Source organism: Lissotriton helveticus, chromosome 3_1, assembly GCF_964261635.1.
Source record: "Lissotriton helveticus chromosome 3_1, aLisHel1.1, whole genome shotgun sequence".
Lineage (NCBI taxonomy): Eukaryota > Metazoa > Chordata > Amphibia > Caudata > Salamandridae > Lissotriton > Lissotriton helveticus.
This window is the reverse complement of record NC_136061.1, coordinates 1,684,276,616-1,684,299,494: the sequence shown is the minus strand read 5'-3', so window position 1 is coordinate 1,684,299,494 and position 22,879 is coordinate 1,684,276,616. Positions and strand designations below refer to the sequence as shown.

Below are 22,879 nucleotides of genomic sequence, written 5' to 3'. Positions count from 1 at the left end.
GACTTGATGGGCCATCCACATCATCATGGTCCATCCTGGGCCAGATGGGAAGGAGGAACTGGGCACAGTCTCATACTTACACCTGAATAGGCTGTATCCTGTCTCCCCACGAAGGGCTGCATAGCCCCCTGTAGTGAGTCTGGAGCCAGGGCACTTCTGTGTACTTCAAAGACCTTTCGTTGACGTCTCCCCCACTTCAAAGGCACAACTGGGAATATGTTTGTAACCCCTGAAACATCACTTCAGTACACTTCTGGACCTGTGAAGACTATGCCTGGAAGAGGGACAGCTGTGCTGCTGAAGGACTGTCACTCTGCTGGACTGCTGCTTGCTGGACTTCTGCCTTACTGTGCTACCCTGCTTCCTGCTGTTCCCCTGCCTGGGTGAGAAGTACTGGACCTGCATCAATTGAACCCAGAGGGACTCCAAGGGCTTGCTGGCTTGCCTCCCGATTTGAAGTCTCAGGGTCATAAAATACCTCTATCCATCCTGCTTCTACACCTGGACTCTGAAATCTGTGAGTCTGTCCTGCACAGACTCCTAAAGCCAGAAAAAGCAAGGTCAGAAAAATTGAGAAGTTAGGCAAAAAGTTGGGGCGTAGACCACCCTAAGGCTGTCAGGTCTGACAAGTGTCCTCCCCTAGCTGAAAGCTGGGAGAGCTGCCAACCTCCTTGGGAGTTCTCTTCATTAAGGTGGAATAACCAGGAGAGACCATCAGCATTGGAGTGGTCTGACCTCGGATATTGTTTCACCATAAAGTCCATTCCCTGTAGAGAGATGGACCACATCAACAAATAGGGATTTTCGCCTCTCTTCTACATAAGCCATCTGAGGGCATGTAATCTCACTGAACCAGGAAGAGAGTCCCAATCATGTATGGTCTCATCTTCTTCAGTGCCCAGGCCGCAGCAAAAGCTTATCTTTCAATGGCACTCCACCTCTGTTCCAGTGGAAGTAGCCAGTGGAAGTAGCCTCCTACTAAGGAAGGCTATTGGTTGGTTTGGGCTCTATTCATTTACCTGTGCTAAGACTACAGCTATGCCATGCTCTGAAGTGTCCTTTTGCACAACAAATGCAGGTGCTGGGCACATGTCTTCTTTGAGGAAGGCCTCTGTCTAGATCACTAATCTGGATTGCTTCTTAAAAGCTAGATCAGTTAAGCGGGCAACAATGGTGCCATTACCCTTAACAAATCTCCTGTAGTAACCTGTGAGGCCTAGGAAGGTTCTCATTTCTGACTGGGTTGTAGGTGGTTGTTAGGTCAGGATAGTCTAAATCTTGGCCTGGAGGGGCTGCACCTTGCCCCCACCTACTAGGTGTCCCAGGTACTCCATTGAACCCTGCCCAATCTGGCACTTACTTACTGGCTAGGTTCAGGTGTTGCTCCCAGGTGGAATTAAAGATAGCAATGCCATCTAGGTAGGCAGCACGTGATGCCTCCTTACCAGCCAGAACACTGTTTACCAACCTTTAGAAAGTAGCTGTCACAATTTTCAATCCAAAGACATCACCTGAAACTGGAAGTGGCCCTCTCGTGTTGAAAATGCAGACCCCTCATTCAGAGTGAAGTGCCAGTATCCTGGATTCATTGCATCGCCTAGTCAATCAATTATCATATCAGCTCGGGGGATGGCATGGGCATCAGTCTTGGAGACTGAGTTGAGTCCTCTGTAGACTACACAGAACCATAGTTCTGGTGTGATGCCCAGTGGGGAAGATTAGGCACTAGAACCACAGGGCTGGATCAGGGACTGTTAGATGGCTCAATCACTCCTAATTCCAACATCTTGGAGACTTCCTCTTTGATGCTGGCTATTACCCTGTCTGACACCCTGTAAATGTTGTTTTTCACAGGCGCCAGTTTCCCCTTTTCAATATCATGGATGCACAGATGTGTGAGTTCAGGACTGAGGAAGAACACTGAGGCAAACTGTCCCAGCAAATGGTAACAGTCACCCTGTCATTCTGCGTTCAGGTTGAAAGACACGTTGAAACCCTGCATTAACCCATCGTGTTCCTGTACAGAGAGGAGGTCAGGGAGATGTTCACTATCCTCTACCTCTCCCTAAACTGTCACAGGGAGCATGCTCACTTAGATCTCTCAAACTGAGGCTTAACTCGGTTGACATGGAGCACTCTTAGAGCGTTCCTAGATATCTGGAGGTCCGCCAAGTAGGTGGCCTCCCCTGTATGCTCCTTGGCTTCGTATGGGCCAGTCCAGCAGTTCGGCAGAGCCCTGGGCTCTACTGGTTCCATGACCTACACTTTCTGGCCAGGTTGAAATTTCACCAGAGTGGCCTTTGGGTCATACCAGAGTTTCATGACTTCTTGGCTGGCCTCTAGATTGCTTTTGGCCTTGTCCAGGAGTAATACATCTGGTTGTGGAGATCATACAGACATATTCAGGCAATCCCATCATCTCCAAGTGAGACCTGAGCTCTCTCTCCTTCAAAGCAGTGTGCTCCAGATCATTGCCTAGCAAACAATCAGGCATGTTAGGGCTCACAACAACGGTCAGAGAACCTGAGGCCCGGCTACTTAAGGAGAACCAGAGCCACCAGTATATGGCTCTCACATTTGTCGGTGACTACGACTGGGTGGAATATGTTTGGCAGTACCTGCTCTGTAGATACTAGCTGACACTTTACAGTTGTCATGCTGGCTCCTGTGTCTTGCAGAGCCTCTACCTGTTGCCCATTAATGGTGACCCACTGCCTATACTTTTAAGTATTTGCAGGCAGGTGGGCTTTTGTCACCATTTCTTTATCTCCCGGGGGTACTAGGGTCACCTCTGTCTGTCCCCCCAAGCTAACTGAGACCACCTCCTCCCTGAGAGCTACACTCGCCGACCCAAGTGTCTGCCCACCTGTGGAGGGCTATGCCCTCTTAAGCCTTTTGTAGTCCCCCTTGAAGTACCCATACTTGTAGCACTCAGTACATTGGGTACACACCTCTCTGTTTTATGATCAAAGAACCCCTTCTTCTTAGGATCAGACTGGAACTAGTAACCACCACTCATTTAGTGATAATATTGCGGGCCTTTGGAGACTCCTATTTATTTTGTTGGGAACCCCGACCACCTTTGTGGGAGTCCACCCCCAGATACCTTTTTGGACACTATGGTGCTAGCCCAGAGGTCTGCCTCCTCAGCAAGCTTCTTGGGGTGAGTTAACTTACTGTCCACTAGTAGCTATCTGCACCTACTCCAAAGTTATCACTTATTAATTGTAATAAGGTAACCTAGTGTTAGTCAATGGGAGAGATAGGCCTTAGAAAAATGAAAAACAACTTTAGAAGTTTTTCACTGCAAGGGCATGTAAACCTAAGTACACATGTCCTACATTTTAAATATAGTGCACACTGCCTTATGAGCCTTTAGGACTAACCTTAGGAGTGACTTATAAGGTGTTAAAAAGGAAGGTTTAGGCCAGGGAAAAGGTTTATTTTGCAAAGTCGAAATAGCAGTTCAAAACTGTACTGCTGGTTGCAGTGACAGGCATGAGACATGTTTTAAAAGGGTACTTTAGTGCGTGGCACAATGAGTGCTGCAGACCAGCTAGTAGAATAATTGAACTTGCTGGCCTTGGGTACATGTAGTGACATTTACTAGTAAATTATGTGTGTCAATGAGGCGTAAGCCAATGTTACCATATTTGATGGAGACAGCACCATCACTTTAGCATGGGTTAGCAGAGGTAAAGTGTACAGAGTCGCATGCCAAATAAAAAAACAAATTCAGTAAAACAGGAAGACTGAATGCAAAACGTTTGGGGGTGTATCATGCCAAGGATGTCAGGTCTAACAGTGATCATGAAACAATAAAGACATTGTACACTGCACTACACAAAGTTTATCTCATCTAGCAATTTGATAACACTCTGTGAGTTGGAGACACTGCTGCTAAGCTACCACCATTTTCTTGTCCCAGCAATCCTGGAGTGAAACTGTCAGGGTCCTGCACCATGCACACCTACCCTGTTATGAACATTTCTGAAATGTTAACATCAGTCCTTGTCAAGCTGAAAGTATAGTGGTGTTACAAGCAATGTTCCCTCTAATTTTTTTCCTCTGTGTGCGGCAGTGGAGGGTCTCTGTGTGCTGCAACCATGGCTATGTGCGCCAGGAACCGAACCTCGCGTGTCTGCGGCACCAAATGCCACTTGTTTTTGGTGCCCTCCTGCCCTCTGTCCCACTCGTTTTTTGTGCCTTTCTGCCCTCTGTCCCACTCGTTTTTTGGTGCCCTTCTGCCCTCTGCCCCACTCATTTTTGGTGCCCTTCTGCCCCACTCGTTTTTGGTGCCCTTCTGCCCCCTGTCCCATCATTTTTGGTGCCCTTCTGCCCTCTGCCCCACTCGTTTTTGGTGCCCTTCTGCTCCACTCGTTTTTGGTGCCCTTCTGCCCTCTGTCCCATCGTTTTTGGTGCCCTCCTGCCCTCTGCCCCACTCGTTTTTGGTGCCCTCCTGCCCTCTGCCCCACTCGTTTTTGGTGCCCTTCTGCCCTCTGTCCCATTGTATTTGGTGCCCTTCTGCTCTCTGCCCCATTGTATTTGGTGCCCTTCTGCTCTCTGCCCCACTCGTTTTTGGTGCCCTTCTGCCCTCTGCCCCATCGTTTTTGGTTCCCTCCTGCACTCTGCCCCACTCATTTTTGGTGCCCTTCTGCCCTGTGCCCCACTCGTTTTTGGTGCCCTTCTGCCCTTTGTCCCATTGTTTTTGGTGCCCTTCTGCCCTCTGTCCAATTGTTTTTGGTGCCCTTCTGCCCTCTGCCCAATAGTTTTTGGTGCCCTCCTGCCCTCTACACCACTCGTTTTTGGTGCCCTTCTGCTCTCTGCCCCACTTGTTTTTGGTGCCCTTCTGCCCTCTGTCCCATTGCATTTGGTGCCCTTCTGCTCTCTGCCCCACTCGTTTTTGGTGCCCTTCTGCCCTCTGCCCCATCATTTTTGGTGCCCTCCTACCCTCTGCCCCACTCGTTTTTGGTGCCCTTCTGCCCTCTGCCCCACTCGTTTTTGGTGCCCTTCTGCCCTCTGCCACATCGTTTTTGGTGCCCTCCTGCCCTCTGCCCCACTCGTTTTTGGTGCCCTTCTGCCCTCTGCCCCACTCGTTTTTGGTACCCTTCTGCCCTCTGTCCCATTGTTTTTGGTGCCCTTCTGCCCTCTGTCCCATTGTTTTTGGTGCCCTTCTGCCCTCTGCCCCATTGTTTTTGGTGCCCTCCTGCCCTCTGCCCCACTCGTTTTTGGTGCCCTTCTGCTCTCTGCCCCACTCGTTTTTGGTGCCCTTCTGCCCTCTGTCCCATTATATTTGGTGCCCTTCTGCTCTCTGCCCCACTCGTTTTTGGTGCCCTTCTGCCCTCTGCGCCATCGTTTTTGGTGCCCTCCTGCCCTCTGCCCCACTCGTTTTTGGTGCCCTTCTGCCCTCTGCCCCACTCGTTTATGGTGCCCTTCTGCCCTCTGTCCCATTGTTTTTGGTGCCCTTCTGCCCTCTGTCCCATTGTTTTTGGTGCCCTTCTGTCCTCTGTCCCACTCTTTGTTGTGCCTTTATGCCCTGTGTCCCACTCGTTTTTGTGCCTTCCTGTCTCATTTTTGTGCCTTTATGTCCTGTGTCCCACTCGTTTTTGTGCCTTTCTGTCTCGTTTTTGTGCCTTTCTGTCTCATTTTTGTGCCTTTCTGTCCTGTGTCCCTTCTGTTCTGCTCGTTTCCCCAACAGCTGTGGCCTTTTGTTTAAATATTGCTGACAATCAGAGCCCCTTCACGGGCTCCGATTAACAACAATACTTAAACAAAATGCCACAGTCTGCCCCGGGCTTTACTAACAAAAGCGTAGACACTTTCCAAACACATCGTGTGCTAAAGTACACGCCGTGTTTGGAAAGTGTCTACGCTTTTGTTAGTAAAGCGCTTGGCAGACTGTGGCATTTTGTTTAAGTATTGCTGTTAATCGGAGCCCGTGAAGGGGCTCTGATTGTCAGCAATATTTAAACAAAAGGCCACAGTCTGCAAACACCATAATCGCCACCAGCCCCCCGTGCCTCCTTACCTGCACTCCGCACTCCTCACGCCCCCCGCCACCACATACAAAAGTGCCTCATGTTCGCGCCGGTCGCCTTTTAAAAGCGGCGGGCGGAGCGACTCTCTCCCGCGACGTCCTGTATGCGCGCTCCACGCTAGGTGGTGCGCGCTGACGTCAGGGAAGGTGCGCGCGCGCGCGTGCGGCCTAGAGGGAACAGTGGTTACAAGGCAGTCCTTATCCATACTAATATAATAAAGAGAGAGCCCAAACCTTTGAGGCGGGTAATCTCATGAACCACAGCATCAATCACAACACCCAATACAGCGTTGGAAAGGGCAGTTGCAGCAGAAGGACATAGGCTATGCAGACACCCACTATATACATTTAAAAGGTAAAAGAAGCGTGCCAGCAAAGTAGTCCCTCGTGGGCATGTCTGCGTTGTGCTGTGGGCGTGTGCTGGGGGCGTGACAAACGCTGGGGGCGTGTGGTACGTTCCGCACTTCATGCCATGTCTCATATCGTGTGCTAATCCCACCCTGCTCCCTTTAATACCCCTGCACCCCATAATCATAACCCACCCTTACTCCTTAAAATACCCCAACACCCTTAAACACTAACCTAACCCTATAAATATACCCTGTACCCCAAAACCCAAACCTATCCCTAAACCCTAAAAATACCCCTGTACCCCAAATTCCAAACCTAGCCCTGAACCCTAAAAATACCCCTGTACCCCAAAACCCAAACCTAGCCCTGAACCCTAACAATACCACTGTACCCCAAAACCCAAACCTACCCCTGAACCCTAAAATACCCCTGTACCCCAAAACCCAAACCTAGCCCTGAACCCTTAAAATACCCCTGTACCCCAAAACCCAAACCTACCCCTGAACCCTAAAATACCCCTGTACCCCAAAACCCAAACTTAGCCCTGAACCCTAAAAATACCCCTGTACCCCAAAACCCAAACCTAGCCCTGAACCCTTAAAATACCCCTGTACCCCAAACCCAAACCTACCCCTGAACCCTAAAAATACCCCTATACCCCAAAACCCAAACCTAGCCCTGAACCCTAAATATGCCCCTGTACCCCAAAACCCATACCTATCAAAACTACCCCTGTACCCCATAACCCAAAACTCTATCTGAACTCTTAAAATACCCAAACACCCCAAAACATATACCTCAGTACCCCAAAACATATACCCCCTATACCCATACTTACCTTATCCAAACATTAAAAAAAAACATGGTTTTACCATTCATGCATTTACAACGAATTTCGTTGTAAATGTATGCGTGGTAAAAGCATATAAAATGTAATGCCATGCGTTATAATGGCATTGCGGAGTCATGGTACCTTCCTAATAAAAGTATGCGGAGTGATGGTATGCGGAAAGAAAGTTGTGGAATAATGGGTGTTTACCCTCCCCCGGTAAGTACATTGGTGGCACGGCGGCCCACATCTCCAGCAACATACTCATAATTTTTCACCACCCATATGAAAAATGCATAGGTCTCTCTCATTGATTGCCAGCACCGACATACACTTTTAGACCCACCTCCCGCCACAAGTTCTAGAATTGCGAACTTTAGAGCTGGGGAGCTACGTTCGAATCTCGGCATCAGCTCAATATCCTGTGATTCCAGGCAAATCGCTATGTCTCCCCGTCCCTACCACAAATGAATGTGTTCTTCTGTAATGTAAATTGTGCTCATGCCATGTTGTCGAGTTTGCGCTATATAATATTGCAAGGAAAAATAAAGTAGGGAAACTCGAGTTCACACACTACTGAACGCGCACTCTTAAGTGCATCAGCAGTGCACTGTGAATCGGAGCGTTTCACAGGCCTGTCACAGATAAGAAATGCTATCAAAACGAAATCCTACAAAATATTATACTCCTGGCCGGCAGCAATTCATACCCGGACAACGTCGGGACGGGCTGCTAGTTACAAGATAAAGTGAAGACTTGAGTGATGTGCTAGACCCGGTTCTTTTATAAACTATTTATTATGCTTTTCCTTTTAACTTTTATGCTACTCACTTTGAAGAATCACAGTACCTGGTGTAACAAGAATCCATCCTACTCTCACCATGGTGCACCATTGGTGTGATTCCGGACACTATGAAGAGGGGTTCCATACCGCAGGATCTACACAGTCTGCCAAAGGGCTCTTACAAAGTTTGCTACAATCTTTAAGACCCTATTATGTAAAGTCCTTAACAATATCCCCACTCACCTTGCAACATTCTACTTCCTTTCTTTTTCTGCCACTGCATTACTGAGCTTGATCCCTCCTCTCCTACCTGCTGGCCAGAAGCTCAAACAAAAATTATGCTCTATGAACTATTGCCCAAGATGTTGAGATACTGGCACTTGGGGAAAGACCACTGAATCAACTAGCCGTGTGTTCATTTCTTCTGTCTAGTCTCTTACTTTCCTCTCTCTTAGTCACTCGTTTCATCATTCCTCTGTGCCCCCCCCCCGCAGCTACGATCTGGCCTTCAGGGGTTGTTTGGGTCACATGCATTAGCACAGGGTTCTCATATTTAGAAGGGATATGTTACGATTAGTTCTGGACAATCTGGAGGATAAGTGCCCCGAAATTGAATAAAGCACTGCAGCTTTAATTGAGATGACTATCAACAAACCAGCAATTATTCACTAGTAGAATGCAAAATCTGGGCCTCTGTGAGTATTATTGTTCACCTTCTCTGTATAGGAAAATACTATTATTTTAACAGGTATATATTGTCTTTCTTCATCACTGTAGGACAGTTGAGTGTATTCTTCATCCCACATTAATGCCTTAATGTGTGATTTGTTACAGGAAAAGGCATGCATGATCAACGGGTTGTGTTACGGAGAAGGAGAATCAAGCCCTTCTAGTCCATGTCTCTTGTGCGAACCCACGATTTCCAGATTCACATGGTCTATTAAACAAAGTAAGAATTGAAATCCGATTGAGGTTTATTGTTTATTGTTTAAGAATCAGATTTCTTTCACCTTTGTTCTCTTGCAAACATACAAAGGAATATGATGATGGCAACCGAATTAAGAATGGTCTGGAATGGTCCAGGCAAACAGCAAGGGGCATATATACAAGCCCCTTACGCCACCCGTACGTCACTTTTTATGGTGCACCAGCAGCGCATTTCACTGCCACGTGTTTATAAGGACAGGAAAAGCCACCCTGCATAACTTTCCTGTCCTTGTAAATACGGCCCCTTTACACGCAGCACTTTGCGTGAAAGGGGCATTGCATGGGTGTTGCTGTGGGTGTTCCCACTCAACACCCATGGAACCACACACATTTCCAGATTTATGAGGAATCGTATACCTGAAAATGCATCAGAATGCTTCACCACCCTGGTGTAGCGAGGCGCAATTAGGAGATAAGTTGTCATTTCTCCTCGTTTTTTTTCTCCTTCAATGCATGCTGCATTCTACAGCACGCATTGAAAGAGGAAAACGCCTCTATTGATTGTTTTTGTGCAGGAAGGTGCCCCTTGCTGCAAAAAACCAATCTCCTCATGACATAGACATTCTTGCACCATGGTGCACGGGTGCCTGGACCGGCGCATTGGCAGGTGTTTGTGCACCAGTGCAGGGAAAAGCACAGGAATGCAAAATACTATTGTAAATATGTCGCATTCCTGTGTTTTGAAAGTGCCGCAGCCAAAGTGCTTGTGGTGCCACGCTTGTAAATATGTCCCCAAATTTGTTGTTTCTTGGTTGAGTTTTGTAGGAACAACCTGTCCAGCAAAAGAAGGAGGCTTACGGTTATTTTTTATATGTTTCCATACTTAACAGATTTTATGCTTTGCAATATTTGCTATACTTTTTTAAATATTCAATTCAAAATCTCTTTATTTGATTCAAAGAATCATTAAAGCATTTCAAACACATATTTAAAAACATTGTAATAATATTCTAACTAGCACAAGAATAGTTTTAAAACAAAAACTAAAGTGCAAAAAATGTAAACAATTCGAATTTCCCATTTTTAACATGGTACTAAAGATCATACCTCAACTAGAAATGTTGTAGATACAAAGTGCAAATGCTTGTTCAATTAGCCCATACCTGTGCCTGCGTTAATGAAAAATGAAGGTAAAATAAGTAAATCCTAGCCTAGTTCACAATAAAAACGTTCATACTATTTTCCTTTATCTCAACATATGCTGTACCATTAATTCAATTATTGGATAAGCGAGCAATCAGTGCAGCAATGTGTATAGTGTGTTTACATTAAAAGAATGTAAAAATTTTGCCCTTTCTTTTTCCTTATCTAACTGGCGGCTGTTAAAACTTTGCTGATATCTAATACAATAAGTTATGAGCTATCTGTTTTTAATATTCTAAGCATCTCTAAATAGCTTCTGGTATTCAACCTTTTACACAATGGCTTAATCGATTTACGTCTGGGGTTTACGTAAGCCGTACAGAAGAATAAAACATGCCCAATATCTTCATTTGCACCGAATGAGCATAATGTACATTTGGAACACCTTAATTTCAGTTGAGGCTTTGCCCATTTAACTGTAAAGACATTTGACTGAAGTGTCTTGTATCTGAATTTCATATAGAGTGTCTTTGCTAGTTGCGGTTCAATTTCATCTAGGAAGGGCTCAAAGCTTTGGATCATTTTAAAAGACAAGAATTGGGTAGTGAGTCTCCCTAACTCGGGGTTTAAAGTGACTTTGTGCAAGATAAAATCCCCAAAAATATACTTGATCTCTCTCTTTAATTCAGGAATCAGCAGGCTCGTATTTACCCAATACCTGTTTAGACCTAAATCACTGAGCCCTTTTCGAATATGGGCCAACAAAGGAAAAGTAACATGTACATCCATATCTAATAACTCATTCAGGGTCTGTCTGTTGGTCTCTAAGTCCACAGTTGTCCAAATTCTGACCCAATATGCCAATAACCTCCATACAGCAAGATGTTCCAGCCTTTTTATCCCAATGTTGTATGTAAGTGGAATCATTGGGGTATTTTTGGGGAGACACATGAACATGCTCAAGATGTTATTATCACCTACAGTTAGAGGTTGGAGATTTTCACCACCCCAAAGCTCAGATCCATAGAGGGTGGCATATTGGGCTCTGGGTTTATAAACTTCCAGAGCAGGAATTACAGTCATATATCGTTTCTTCACATTGGGAATAGAGTTTTGCATAAAAATAATTTTTGACTCTTTTATTTGTGGCTTCCATGAGAGTTTTGAATCCAGTATAACACCTAGGTATACAAAGTTGGAAACAAACTCCAGGGGCACCCCATTCAAAGTTAATCTTTTTTGGAAGTGTTTGTGTGGTTTAATAGCCATGTATTTGGTTTGTGAGGGTTTATCTCGAGACCTGTTAATATTGCAATAGTTATTAAGGCTATCGAATAGATTTTGTAAACCCCTGGGTGTTTGGAACAATAGAATTGTATTGTCCGCAAATGTAAGGGCACAGATATGAGTGCCTCCAAGTTTAGGTGTATCATGCGAGGCTAATTGCAGTTGCTCAACCATATCATTGACATGTAATAAAAACAAAGTTGGTGCCAGGACACAGCCCTGGCACACTCCTCTCCTGATTTGAATTTCATTTTTTAATTCCCCTCCTGCACCCCATCGTAGCTTGGCATAGTCTCCAACATGTAGTCTTATAATTTGATTTAAAATTTCGTCTGGCACTCCATGGTCCTGTAAAGATTTCCATTAGAGATCTCTTGGAATAGAATCAAAAGCTGCTTTCAAATCAATGAAAGCCACATATAAATGTCCCTGTTTTAGCTTAGTATACTTCCAGGCTACGCTTAAAAGTCTGAAGACTTGATCGATTGTGCTTATTTTCTGTCTGAAGCCAGCCTGGCAGGGTGAGAGTATGTTTTCATCTATCATCCAATTGTTTAACTTAGCCAAGATGTGTTTGGCAAACACCTTTTGAATAATATCTATCAGGCTTATAGGCCTGTAGTTGGCTGGCTCCTCCCTATTGCCCTTTTTTATAAGTGGGGACTATCTCAGCCCCCTTCCAGGATTCTGGTATGGGCTCTCCCCTGGCTATTGCATCGCATAGTTGATTCGCATACGGAACCCACACGTCTGGAGCATATTTTAAAAGGTCACCAAGGATATTATCTGGGCTGGGCGCCTTTGCTGATTTAATAGTAGCTATAGCTTGAGCGCTATCCTCTAAACTAAATTGCTGAGGTACAGTTTGTGCTGTCAACTGGGGCTCTTCATTAAGAACAAGCAAGTCTGTAGCGGGCACGTCTGGTGCAGCATAAAGGCTAGAAAAGTGTCTGTGCCATATGGAGGGGTCTAAAAAGTGATCAGTAATCGCCTTGTTCCCTTTGCTCCCCCGATCTATTATTTTGCAGAACGTAAACCTATCTCTGACTTTTGCAGCTAATATGAGATCATGCTAGCTTGTGTCCTCCCAGTTCCACAAGGCTATCTTCCGCACTTTTTTATATTCTGTTCTTTCAATTCTAATCTGAATTATATTTTCAGATTTGAGAGCTCCAAGGAGTCTACGTTTGGCTGTTGCACATTCCTTATTAAACCAGGAGTTCAAGGGCTGTGGCCTTGATCTGGATTTATTTTTACCCCTCTGGATTTTGGTTAAATTAATTTTTATAATCTCCGCCATTCTTTGATGGATTTGGGTGAAGGGTGTGGGCCACGAGCTTGACTCCACATAAGCTGTTAGGAGGTCACAGAAGTCGTTGTATATAATGCTAATGGGCTCCACCTGATCTAATATTGTTGGCCATTTAACTGATCTCCCGTTATTACTGACTAATGGATGTCTATTCTCTTCCCTCTGGTTTATTGAATAAATTGAATGTCTAGCTGGCCTGATCCCTGACAGATCTAACCATAATGGGAAGTGATCACTCTCACCTCTTTTATCGATTTTAAAATCCTGAATATGGTCCCAGTGTGCTATACTTATCATCACATAGTCAATACAGGAAGTGGTAGTTCCTCTGGAGAAGGTATTAGAGCATTCAATGTCTGAGGGAAATCGTCCATTGCATGCCCTTAACCCTCTTTCTATGGTAAAATGGAAAATATGCATTGCTGATGTGGTGCACACCACCTTTTTGTTTGTATCAAGAAGAGGAATCCCCCTAGCCAAGACTTCCTCTTGGAAGATCATATCCATTCCAGTCATCGGTTTTAAAAAGTTTTTTAGTAGTGCAGATCAAGTGTGTTGATGCAAATATATCAGTTATCCTAAAGAAGACAAGATACATTTTTTTAATGAAAATCACATTTAAGTAGACAAAAATATTCATATACAGGAAAGACCATAGCACATATTCATCCATATTTTCCCTTTGACATAGACAAGAAAATGTTTCACAAGAAAGCACATAAACCCCCAAAGTGTGTGCCAAAGCGTATGTTTGGCTATTAACCAACCCCTTCATATACCAATGCTGGATGCGCTATTTACCAAGTCCAGTATATATGTCCTTTTCCAATTATAACTCAGAAATGGACCATGACACACCGCACTGAATTCCGCATATGTCAGTAAATTACAAAGCATGTTTCACCAGGTAACTTTTCATTGCAGTGATGGATAGGAAACATGGCATTACAACATGTGCCCTAAATCGGACTGGTGTCGAATTGTCTTTCCTCTCAAGGCCCCTACTCAGGCCAGCCAAGTATTATGCATCAGGTGTGACTCTAACGCATTTCAGTATGGTGTTCAGCATCACCGCACTGAAATGCATTGTCACACATTTGTAATGCCACTCTGAAACTGGCTACACCAGGGTGCTAGCGCGCACGCACGCGCCTGTGACACCTGTGTGCCAGGCTCTGCAACTCCCCGGAGACTGGCCAGAAGCTGGCTCAGTTAATAAACAGTTAAAGATCTTGTCTGCTCAGCTCTGGCTGAGAGTGCTACAATATTACAAATATTCCCTGCTGCCTGGCTTCATATTTCCATCCCCCGGCAGTCAGTCACTGATTTACACTGCCGAATTACCAGACCCGGTGCGTGGCCTGCCCCCAGCAGTGGTTGCTACTGGCTGTGGCACCGTGGGGGGGATTATCTAGATGTGACCTATACCTCTGTCACGTCCTGGAACACAGGAGGAAGGAAGTGAGGGTGGTCAGAAGTGTCAGGGGACTCGAATCTGAGAGTCACGTCCTGGTGCGCTGCTGTCTGCGCATACATGTATACCCGTTGTTGAACCGGCGGGAGGCCGGCATCGACCAGTGACTCTCTCTCTCATTATGGCCGCCGTGCATCATGCTGTCCTTGCTATAAAACACTTACAGAGTCTACTAACTCTGATCAAACAAACTCTCTGCCTGACTGGTGAAAATACCCTAAAGTTAAGGAGCCTATCAGGTGATGTGTCACAGTGTTCTCCTGTCAAACCAATTAATCTGATCCAGCAGACGGTGCGTGCCCGCAGCCTCTCGTGGAACCGGGAGGCGGCGTCTTGCCTGCTTTTCTGGAAAGGCCTCTGCCCCACAGTTAACACGCGTGCGGTGCCATAGGCAGACTGACAGGAAAGATGCAGCTTTGATTTTCCTTGACGAGCCAACCGCCACAAGCCAGAGTAGCACATTTTAGTCCACAGCACCCGGCCCACACGTGTACCCGGTGTTTTGGAGATCATGGAGGCAGTCACATTCAAGACAGTGGCAGGATGACGGAGTTTGACTGCTGTAAACAACACATCGAAGGCTATAAAGGTAGTTAAATCGGGTGGTGGTTGGTGCACGGGTGCTGGGGATATGTCAATTAAGGTATAGATAGGAATTAGCCGCGGATGTAGGAACTCTCAAATTTCCCAGTTCCAATCATGTTTCCTGTGCATGTAAGATTTGTACTTCTGTCTATAATTAATCATATAGTTAATTAGGAAAAAAAGCAAAACTACAAATGTCAAAGGAAACTGCATGGATTAGGTGATAGCCTTGATAAGCTTTCAGCAGATCATGGCCTGTGCAACACATTATGTGTGTCTGTTTGCCATACTTTCTCTTTAAAAGGGGATATTTGAAAGGACACATTTATGAAGACAATACTAGCTCCTCTTTTACACTTACCAGAGGCGTCAGATATCTCCTTTATGAGAACTTTGGATTCCAGCATAAACCACACCTTTGCAGCTCGTGTGGACTGGAAGAAAAAACAAAAATGAATGTTCCCTTATGTAATGTAATTGGTGCTCGTGTAAAGCGCTCCAATACCTTAGTATCGAGTTCACAGTATATTAACCCCTTCCATGCTGATGACGAACCCCAGCCGTCACGCTCCACGGTGCTCGTGTGCTGGTGACGGCTGGGGTTCGTCACGGCCCCGCCTTGTTCGTTTGTGTACCGCACAGCGGCGGAATCGGCCCAGCATGGAAGGGGTTAAAAAAAACTTTATAAAACAAAAAAGTGATCCAGGCTAATTTTGGGTTGTCCCAGGTGCATTGACCTACTTTGCGTGGCTATTTAGAGTAAGAATTGAACTGCACGTGGGTTAGGTACCAGAACGTCCAGCTTACACTTGCCTCACAATTAAGTGCCTTTGGTCCTCATGGTGGGTTTTCCTGACTGAACCTGCCTGATCCTGTAGAAGGACAAAAGTAAAGGGATTTGCTGGCCTTATTTAGCAAGCCAGCTGTGTTTTCCGGAAACTTTACACAATACCACACATTTCACCATGATTTATATGGGGCGCGTTTAAGATTATGAACAAATACTAGATGTAGAATAAGAAGAATGTAAATAAGCACATACCAACCACAATTGGTGAAATGTGATTAATGCAAATGCAATACGTATATACCCAGAAGGGAAACAACCTTTACAACGCAACTTTTACAACGCACTACCATTACAACGAAACTTTTACAACGCAACATCCATTACAACGCATGCATTTACAACGCAACCATTACAACGCATGACACTACGATGCACACCACTACAACGCATGCCATTACAACGCAGTCATTACAACGCATACCATTACAACGCATAGCATTACAACACATAGTACCCCTACACTATCCAACACTTACCCTACTGTTGCACCCCCTGGAGTTAGAATAGTAATTTTTACCCCTACACTATCCAACACGTACCCTACTGTTGCTCCCCCTGGAGTTAGAATAGTAATTTTTACCCCTACACTATCCAACACTTACCCTACTGTTGCACCCCCTGGAGTTAGAATAGTAATTTTTACCCCTACACTATCCAATACTTACCTTACATGCAATGTAATGTTATGCGTTGTAATGGTATGCGTTGTAAAGGTAGTATGCGAAGTAATGGAATGCGTTGTAAAGGTAGTTTTTAAATATTCGTTGTAAATGCATGCGTTGTAATGGAATGCGTTGTAATGGATGTTGCATTGTAAAAAATGCGTTGTAAAGGTAGGCGTTGTAAAAGTATGTGTTGTAACGTCATACATCCTACACAGAAGAGCCTAATCAGGTTAAGCTAGTATTTGACATTGGTAGAAATGCACAGATCTTCCAGCCAATGAGCCATGGTATTTAGCTGCCGCATGGTGGTTGGTCTCAGTGCCACAGACTGTGCAAATGGTTTCAGATAGAACTTTAATTGTACCACCCATCTTCGAATACTCTTTGGATAAAGGAGCAGGGGCCAATTGGCGCTAGACCCGGCCTAGTGGTGTTGCAGAGAATCAGAGGTGTCCTCAATATTAAGTTAGTGACTATTTCATTTTTAGAAGTTTTTCACCAAAGAAGCACGTTTAAGATGTTTTTCTCTTTACATCAAAGCTATTGCTTGGTTTACTCTTGTTAAAATATCGCACAGTCTGCTTCTGGTTAGTGTCCTTCCATTGCTGGTGCTTTGCAGCAGTTTTAAGCTCTTAGAGTTTCAGTCAGTCAGTCAGATAGGTTTATTTCGATAACAAGTATCATAAAAGCATCATCATCATCATTCATGCAGTTCAATATTAAAAATGGAAGTTATCATAAAAGCATTATTAATTAGAAGGTATTTAACACCTTCCATGCTCATGAGTAGCTGAGCTTGTCATGAGGCACGGTACTCCAGTGCTCATGACGAGCTCAGCTCGTCATGAGCCGTGGAATGCTCACACGCGGGGATAATTCCCCTGCTGTGCCGAGCGTTCCACGGGAACGGGTGCAGCTGTGATGAGCTCAGCTCGTCATGAGCACCGGAGCGCCGTCCCTCATGACGAGCTGAGCTGGTCAAGAGCATGGGGGCGCTGTGCGCGCCCCCCTGCCCTCCAGCACAGCAGGGGAATTATCCCCCGCAGCGAAGGGGATAAAATCCATCATGGCATAATATATTAACAGAGATTCTCAATGCTCAAATTTGTGTAATTTCTCATGTTTATATGTTTCGCTCGTCTTCATTGCTTGATTTTGCTCACGAGAAAGTGTCACTTATAATCGTTGAAATGTTACTCATAATTACATTGAAATTATGAAAATGTCACACACAGCAATCTGAAACCTTGGCTGCTATGCCTACATCATTGGAAGGTTTGAGAAAGTTAAGGTCCGCCCGTCTCTAAATGAGCAGGGATGAGAGAGGGTTTGGTGGGCAGGGTATTTTGTTGCATTTGTGATGGAGTGCACTGCTCACCAAACACTAAATCAGGCCTCTTGGCTAAGGTGAATTAGGGGGCTACATTGTTTACTCTATTTTTACGGAAAAGAAGAATAGCTAACCCTGGCTGAGCTCAGAACCTTGGATGATTGAAGGGCAGATTAAGGATGCAAATTAATGATAAATGTTTGTAAATTGTAATTGAAAGGGCTGCATAAATTAACGAATGACCATATCCCTCTGATCTAATGCCGTTCTGCGAGAGATTTTGTTCTAGGGAAGTGCAAAACATAAATCTCACTGTGACACGAAAGCCATCTTAAGAATGATATTCATAATGCGATGTCTTTTTCCTCGACCCTCAACAAGTTTAAATTGGTAAAGGATGAAAACAACGGATAACTCCGAATTGTTGAGAGAGGCTTGGTTCGGGCACTCGACATTTATTTTATTTTTTTTAAATCATAATACATCTGACAAAAAATAATTTTGGGAATAGTGCACTGCCTTTTTAAGGTTACTATTTCTTTAATATTTTCTATTTATTGTGTCAAACGTTTTGAGAACGATCATTTTAAGCATTGGAAAACAGTAGAAAGAATAGGAAAAATTCAGTTAAAAATGTGCTATTTGGTGAAGATTTTCACATTTATCTTAAAATTAAAATCGCCCTCAATCTCCCAAAACTGAAGAGAACGTTGGATTAGTTTTTTACACCACTTGTTACTTTTAAATTAGGGCCGGTCTTTATGCCCCAAGCGTTTCAAAGTTTCCGGCACACAGTAATTAATTACCCTGCTGTCTGTATGTTTGCATGCATTTTTCGAGGAAGTGTGTATATTAGACTGCAGAATGCACAAAACACATTGTGGCAAAATGTATTCAAGCAAAGTTAAGTACAATAAGCATACAACATGATCCATTACTGAACTAATTGACAAAACAATGTGTTTATTTGAGTAATTCAGGAGTTCTTATTCAGGAAAGTTCAATTGCCCTTTACTAACCTGATTAACTGTTCAAAATATAAGTGGAGAACATTTTATCATTTCATAATATAAATGGCTTTTCAGAAACTCATTTCAGGGGACTAAGTAGATTTTACAAAATCAATAAAATATGTATTATGGAGTTATTGTGAACATTTTGTCTCAGTCGATATCTCCCCAAATGTATATTGCAGTGGGCGGCCACGTGAATTCATCAGATACTGGGCAATAAGTAGAGCTTTGTGTGTACATATTTCAGGAAAATGTAGCTCTGCTTTAACTGCCACATTGTTTGTTGTTTTTATTTCCTAGACCACCTAGCTCCTGTCTTCCAAGCCCCTTCAAGAAAGTTGAAGACATTTTTTAATGAGAATTTTGTTTATCAGTTATCAGCAATGGATCCTGAAGGAACAGCTGTGTTGTTTACCTTGGAATCAGCACCACAGGGTGCCTCTATCTCCCCTGCTGGTCTCCTCGCGTGGAAAGCCAATTCTTCCGAATCACAGTTATTTGAATTCACTGTGTCAGACGAGTGTAATGCCAAGAGCCGACACCTCGTTGAGGTAATACGTGATTAAAATATCGTAGCTTTTTTGAGTGAAATTTAATGTTTGTGTGCATTGCATAAGCTTGAAAATGTAATATATTACTTAGAATTGTATTCATTGGAAAAACGTCAGTTGCAGTGAGAATTCAGTTCAAATCTCAATCATCAACATATAATTTGACCAGGTGAACGCTTGGCAGTGCAGCATCCAGATAGACAACGTGCCTATAATCAAAACATTTGTGCTTTTCCTGGCATTTGTCATATTTCCAGAATCAGGCACAGACGTAAAAAGGTCTGGTCAGACCAAGAGATCTGTAATGGCTTAGCCCAAATGCATGTGTGTGTGTGCGTGTGTGTGCACACCTGTGTGTGTGTGTATGTGCACACATTATATAAATTGCCTGGGTGTGTGGCTCGGGAGATGTGTGGGCATAACCTGGAAGCAGTTGGTTCAAATGTAGTGATAATAGACATATGTGAATCCATGGCAGAGCCAAAATGATAGAAATGGTGGCTAATTTACTGAATGTTGTGCATTTTTCAAACAATTTGATGGGGTTTTAACAAAAGAAAACATGGAGTATGCACCCGTGAGTTAAGGTTACTATGTTGAAACATAAAATCCAGTAGACGTCGGATAGTATATTACTATTACACATAAATTCTGCTCAACAAGTCAAAGGCATTTGGAAAGTATTCTAACCACTGACATTTTCGCCTGCTTCTTCGGGCTTTGGATTTATGAATGAAAACCTCAGCTTCTGGCATTTTGGGTAAACTTACCACTAAACGTTAGGGCTCAAGTCCGGCAGAAGATTCTTATTTGAATGAACTTCAAATGAGAGTAAACTGTTTAAAATTTTAAAGAGCTATTGAATGATGTTACAGTCCCTGAAGCAGGTTAATATTAATGGTGACTTGTGGAATCTTTCAGATAAATATTACTAATTGTTGTGGCACAGTGATTGACACATGAATATTACATGCAAGGAATACCCATCATCGTACTTTAGCTGACTTCGCCACCTCATGTTCACAGGATCAAGACTGATTTGCAAATAGCTGGGTCTGAACAGGGATGGCGAAGTGAGCTAAAGAACAATGAGGGATTCAACCCAGATCAGTGACTGGGGGAGAGTGTCTGAAAAATTCAGGGCTCCGTCCAGCATCTGTTTGTGTTTGCTTTGTTTGCCCTAAGTTGGCAGTGTATGCCCAGACGTGGGTCCCTTGCTCACTTTGCCACTGGGATCAAGCTAGCCTGCCTGATGAGGGACGTTACCCTGAAATGGTCCCAGGATACTTGTTTTCGGTTCAGGGACGACCTGGCTTGGCAGTTCGGGCTGCACTGGTTCCATGAGGCACAGGGTCAAGACTGATTAGCATATACCTGGGTCTGAACTGGGGTGTTCAATGTGAGGTATTTATTATTTATTCATTTAAAAGTTTTATATAGAGCTAGCTTGACCCGTGGGTATCAGAGCACATTACATACACACAGGAGAGAAAAAGAATTGCATTACATAGTAGGATCTAAGGAAGCAAAAAGACATAAGTAAAACATAATAATTAAGCAAACAGTGAAGGGGAGGGAGAAAAACACATTCAAGGAACCACCTTTCCTTGATGGTCAAGTGAGAAGGGAGTCAGCTAGCATATAGAAGTCTAGGGGGCATATTAACAACAACCCCCAATAATTATCGCAGAACGCACTTAGCGCGTTTTTAATTATCGCCATCTATCGCCGGATTACATCGCCCTGTTAGCGTTGTATTAGCAACGTTTTTCTCACATGCGTTGTAAAATCCTGCGATAGACGCGATAAGCATCATAAGTGTACGTAATCCAGCGATATGAGAACTGCGCTAATGAAATGCTTGGTGATCGGGAGATGTGGACTTAACCTTCCAATCCACCTCCCATTCATAGTATGGTTAAGTCAGATTATTAGCAGGAGTTAAATACCTGCGAAAAAGGGGGCTTAGTGCTACTTTTGACATCGCTTCACGGAAAAGGTGCAGCGTTGTAAATTATGCAAAGCTGTGGTAGCGAGGGTTGTCATGTAGTACTTCTAAGGTACGCCCACTTTGCATGTCATTAGCGATGTCTATCGCTGACATGCAGAGTGGGGAAAAAAGGCTGTTATCGCAAGGAAACTCGTGCTACTGCATGGTAGCGAGTTCTTGTAAATTGTGCAATAATAAAATCGCCGCTTTGTCGGAGCTATGTGCTGAAAAAGTGGCGATACATCTCTTGATAATATGCCCCTTGGTTAGGTGACGTTGGTCGGTAAAGTATAACCCTGGGTGTAGTTTGCGTAGTAGCGCTACGTGTAGCTAAGGGAAGTGCACTTTGCACTACGCGAGTTACGCATAGCTACGCGAACTGCCTAGTGCGGTAGGAAAAATGCTGTTCGCACTGATTGCACAGTGCTGGATGCTTGTCCACACTGTGCAATCATTGCAAATGTCATCTTGCACAGTGGAAGTGGTCGTTTTCTGCCGCTTGAGTAAATTTGTACTTGAGCAGCAGTTTTCTCGACGCGGACTGGTAGTTTCTCATCGCGAGCAGTCACAAGCATACGCGACCACTCGCAATGAGAAACCTGACCTCCCCGCTTTGAGACTCACGCTGGGAGGTATATTTTCCATGCTCACGATCGGCAACTTGATGTTGCTGATCACGAACGAGGTAAAAATGTCTTGCCGGGATGTTGATTTTGCTCGCTTGCGGTCTCCAACTTGATGTTGAGGACTGCGAGCAAGCAAAAAATGACTGCTACGCTACGCGTTTTTGCACAGTGCTACGTGCAATTCGTGTAGCGCATAGTAGCGCAAACTACGCATGCTCCGCGAGTGTAGTGTAGTCCTACGCCAAGGGTTAGTAAAGTATTTGTTGAAGAGATGGAGTTTCAGTTCCCTTTTGAAGCAGGAGAAGGAGGGGTTGCATCTGAGGTCTCTAAGGAGTGCGTTCCGCATCCTGGGTATGTTGCCGGAAAAGGATACGCACGCTAAAGAGAGATGATGGATTCAACCCAGATCTGTGACTCGAGTGAGTGTCTGAAAAGTTTCAGCGCTCCTTCCATCATCTCTTTGTGCTTGCTTTGTTCGCCCTAAGTTGGCAGGGTATAAGTTTTAGCGCTCCGTCCATCAACTCTTTGTGTTTACTTTGATGGCCTTATGTTGGCAGGATATGCCAAGACATGGGTCCCTTTCCCACTTTGCCACTGGATTCAAGCCAGCCTGGTTGATGAGGGGTGTTACCCCGAAACTTATCCCTGGATGTGTGTTTCTGGTCCAGTGAAGACCTGGCTTGGCAGTTCTCGCTGGACTGTTCCCATGAGGCACTGGGTCAAGAGTGATTGACATATGGCTGGGTTCAAATTAGGGTGGCGAACTGAGCTAAAGAACAATGTTGGATTTAACCCAAATCTGTAACTGTGGGTGAATGTCTGAAAATTTTCAGGGCTCCGTTTGTCATCTCATTTTGCTTGCTTTGTTTGCTCTAAGTTGGCAGGGTACGTCCAGATGTGGGTGCCTTTCTCCCTTTGCCACTGGATTCAAGCTAGCCTGGCTGATGAGGGCTGTTACCCCGAAATTGGTCACAGGATGCTTGTTTCAAGTCCAGGGAAGACCTGGCTTGACAGTTCAGACTGGACTGTTCCCATGAGGCACAGGGTCAAGGCTGATTGGCATATTGCTGGGTCTGAACTGGGGTGGCGAAGTGAGCTAAAGAGAGATGGTGGATTCAACCCAGA

The 22,879-nt window shown here is 44.5% G+C and overlaps 1 protein-coding gene across 1 annotated transcript in view; it reads left to right on the top strand.

Moving 5' to 3' along the window:
* Positions 1–19,153, top strand: part of LOC144824297 (von Willebrand factor D and EGF domain-containing protein-like) — an 899,901-nt gene extending 880,748 nt beyond the window's left edge. Inside the window, exons 12-13 of the mRNA XM_078683422.1 lie at positions 8,836–8,950; positions 18,888–19,153. Of these exons, the coding sequence (XP_078539548.1) occupies positions 8,836–8,950; positions 18,888–19,153 (381 nt within the window). The remainder of the gene's footprint in view (positions 1–8,835; positions 8,951–18,887) is intronic.
* Positions 19,154–22,879: the final 3,726 nt, after the last annotated feature.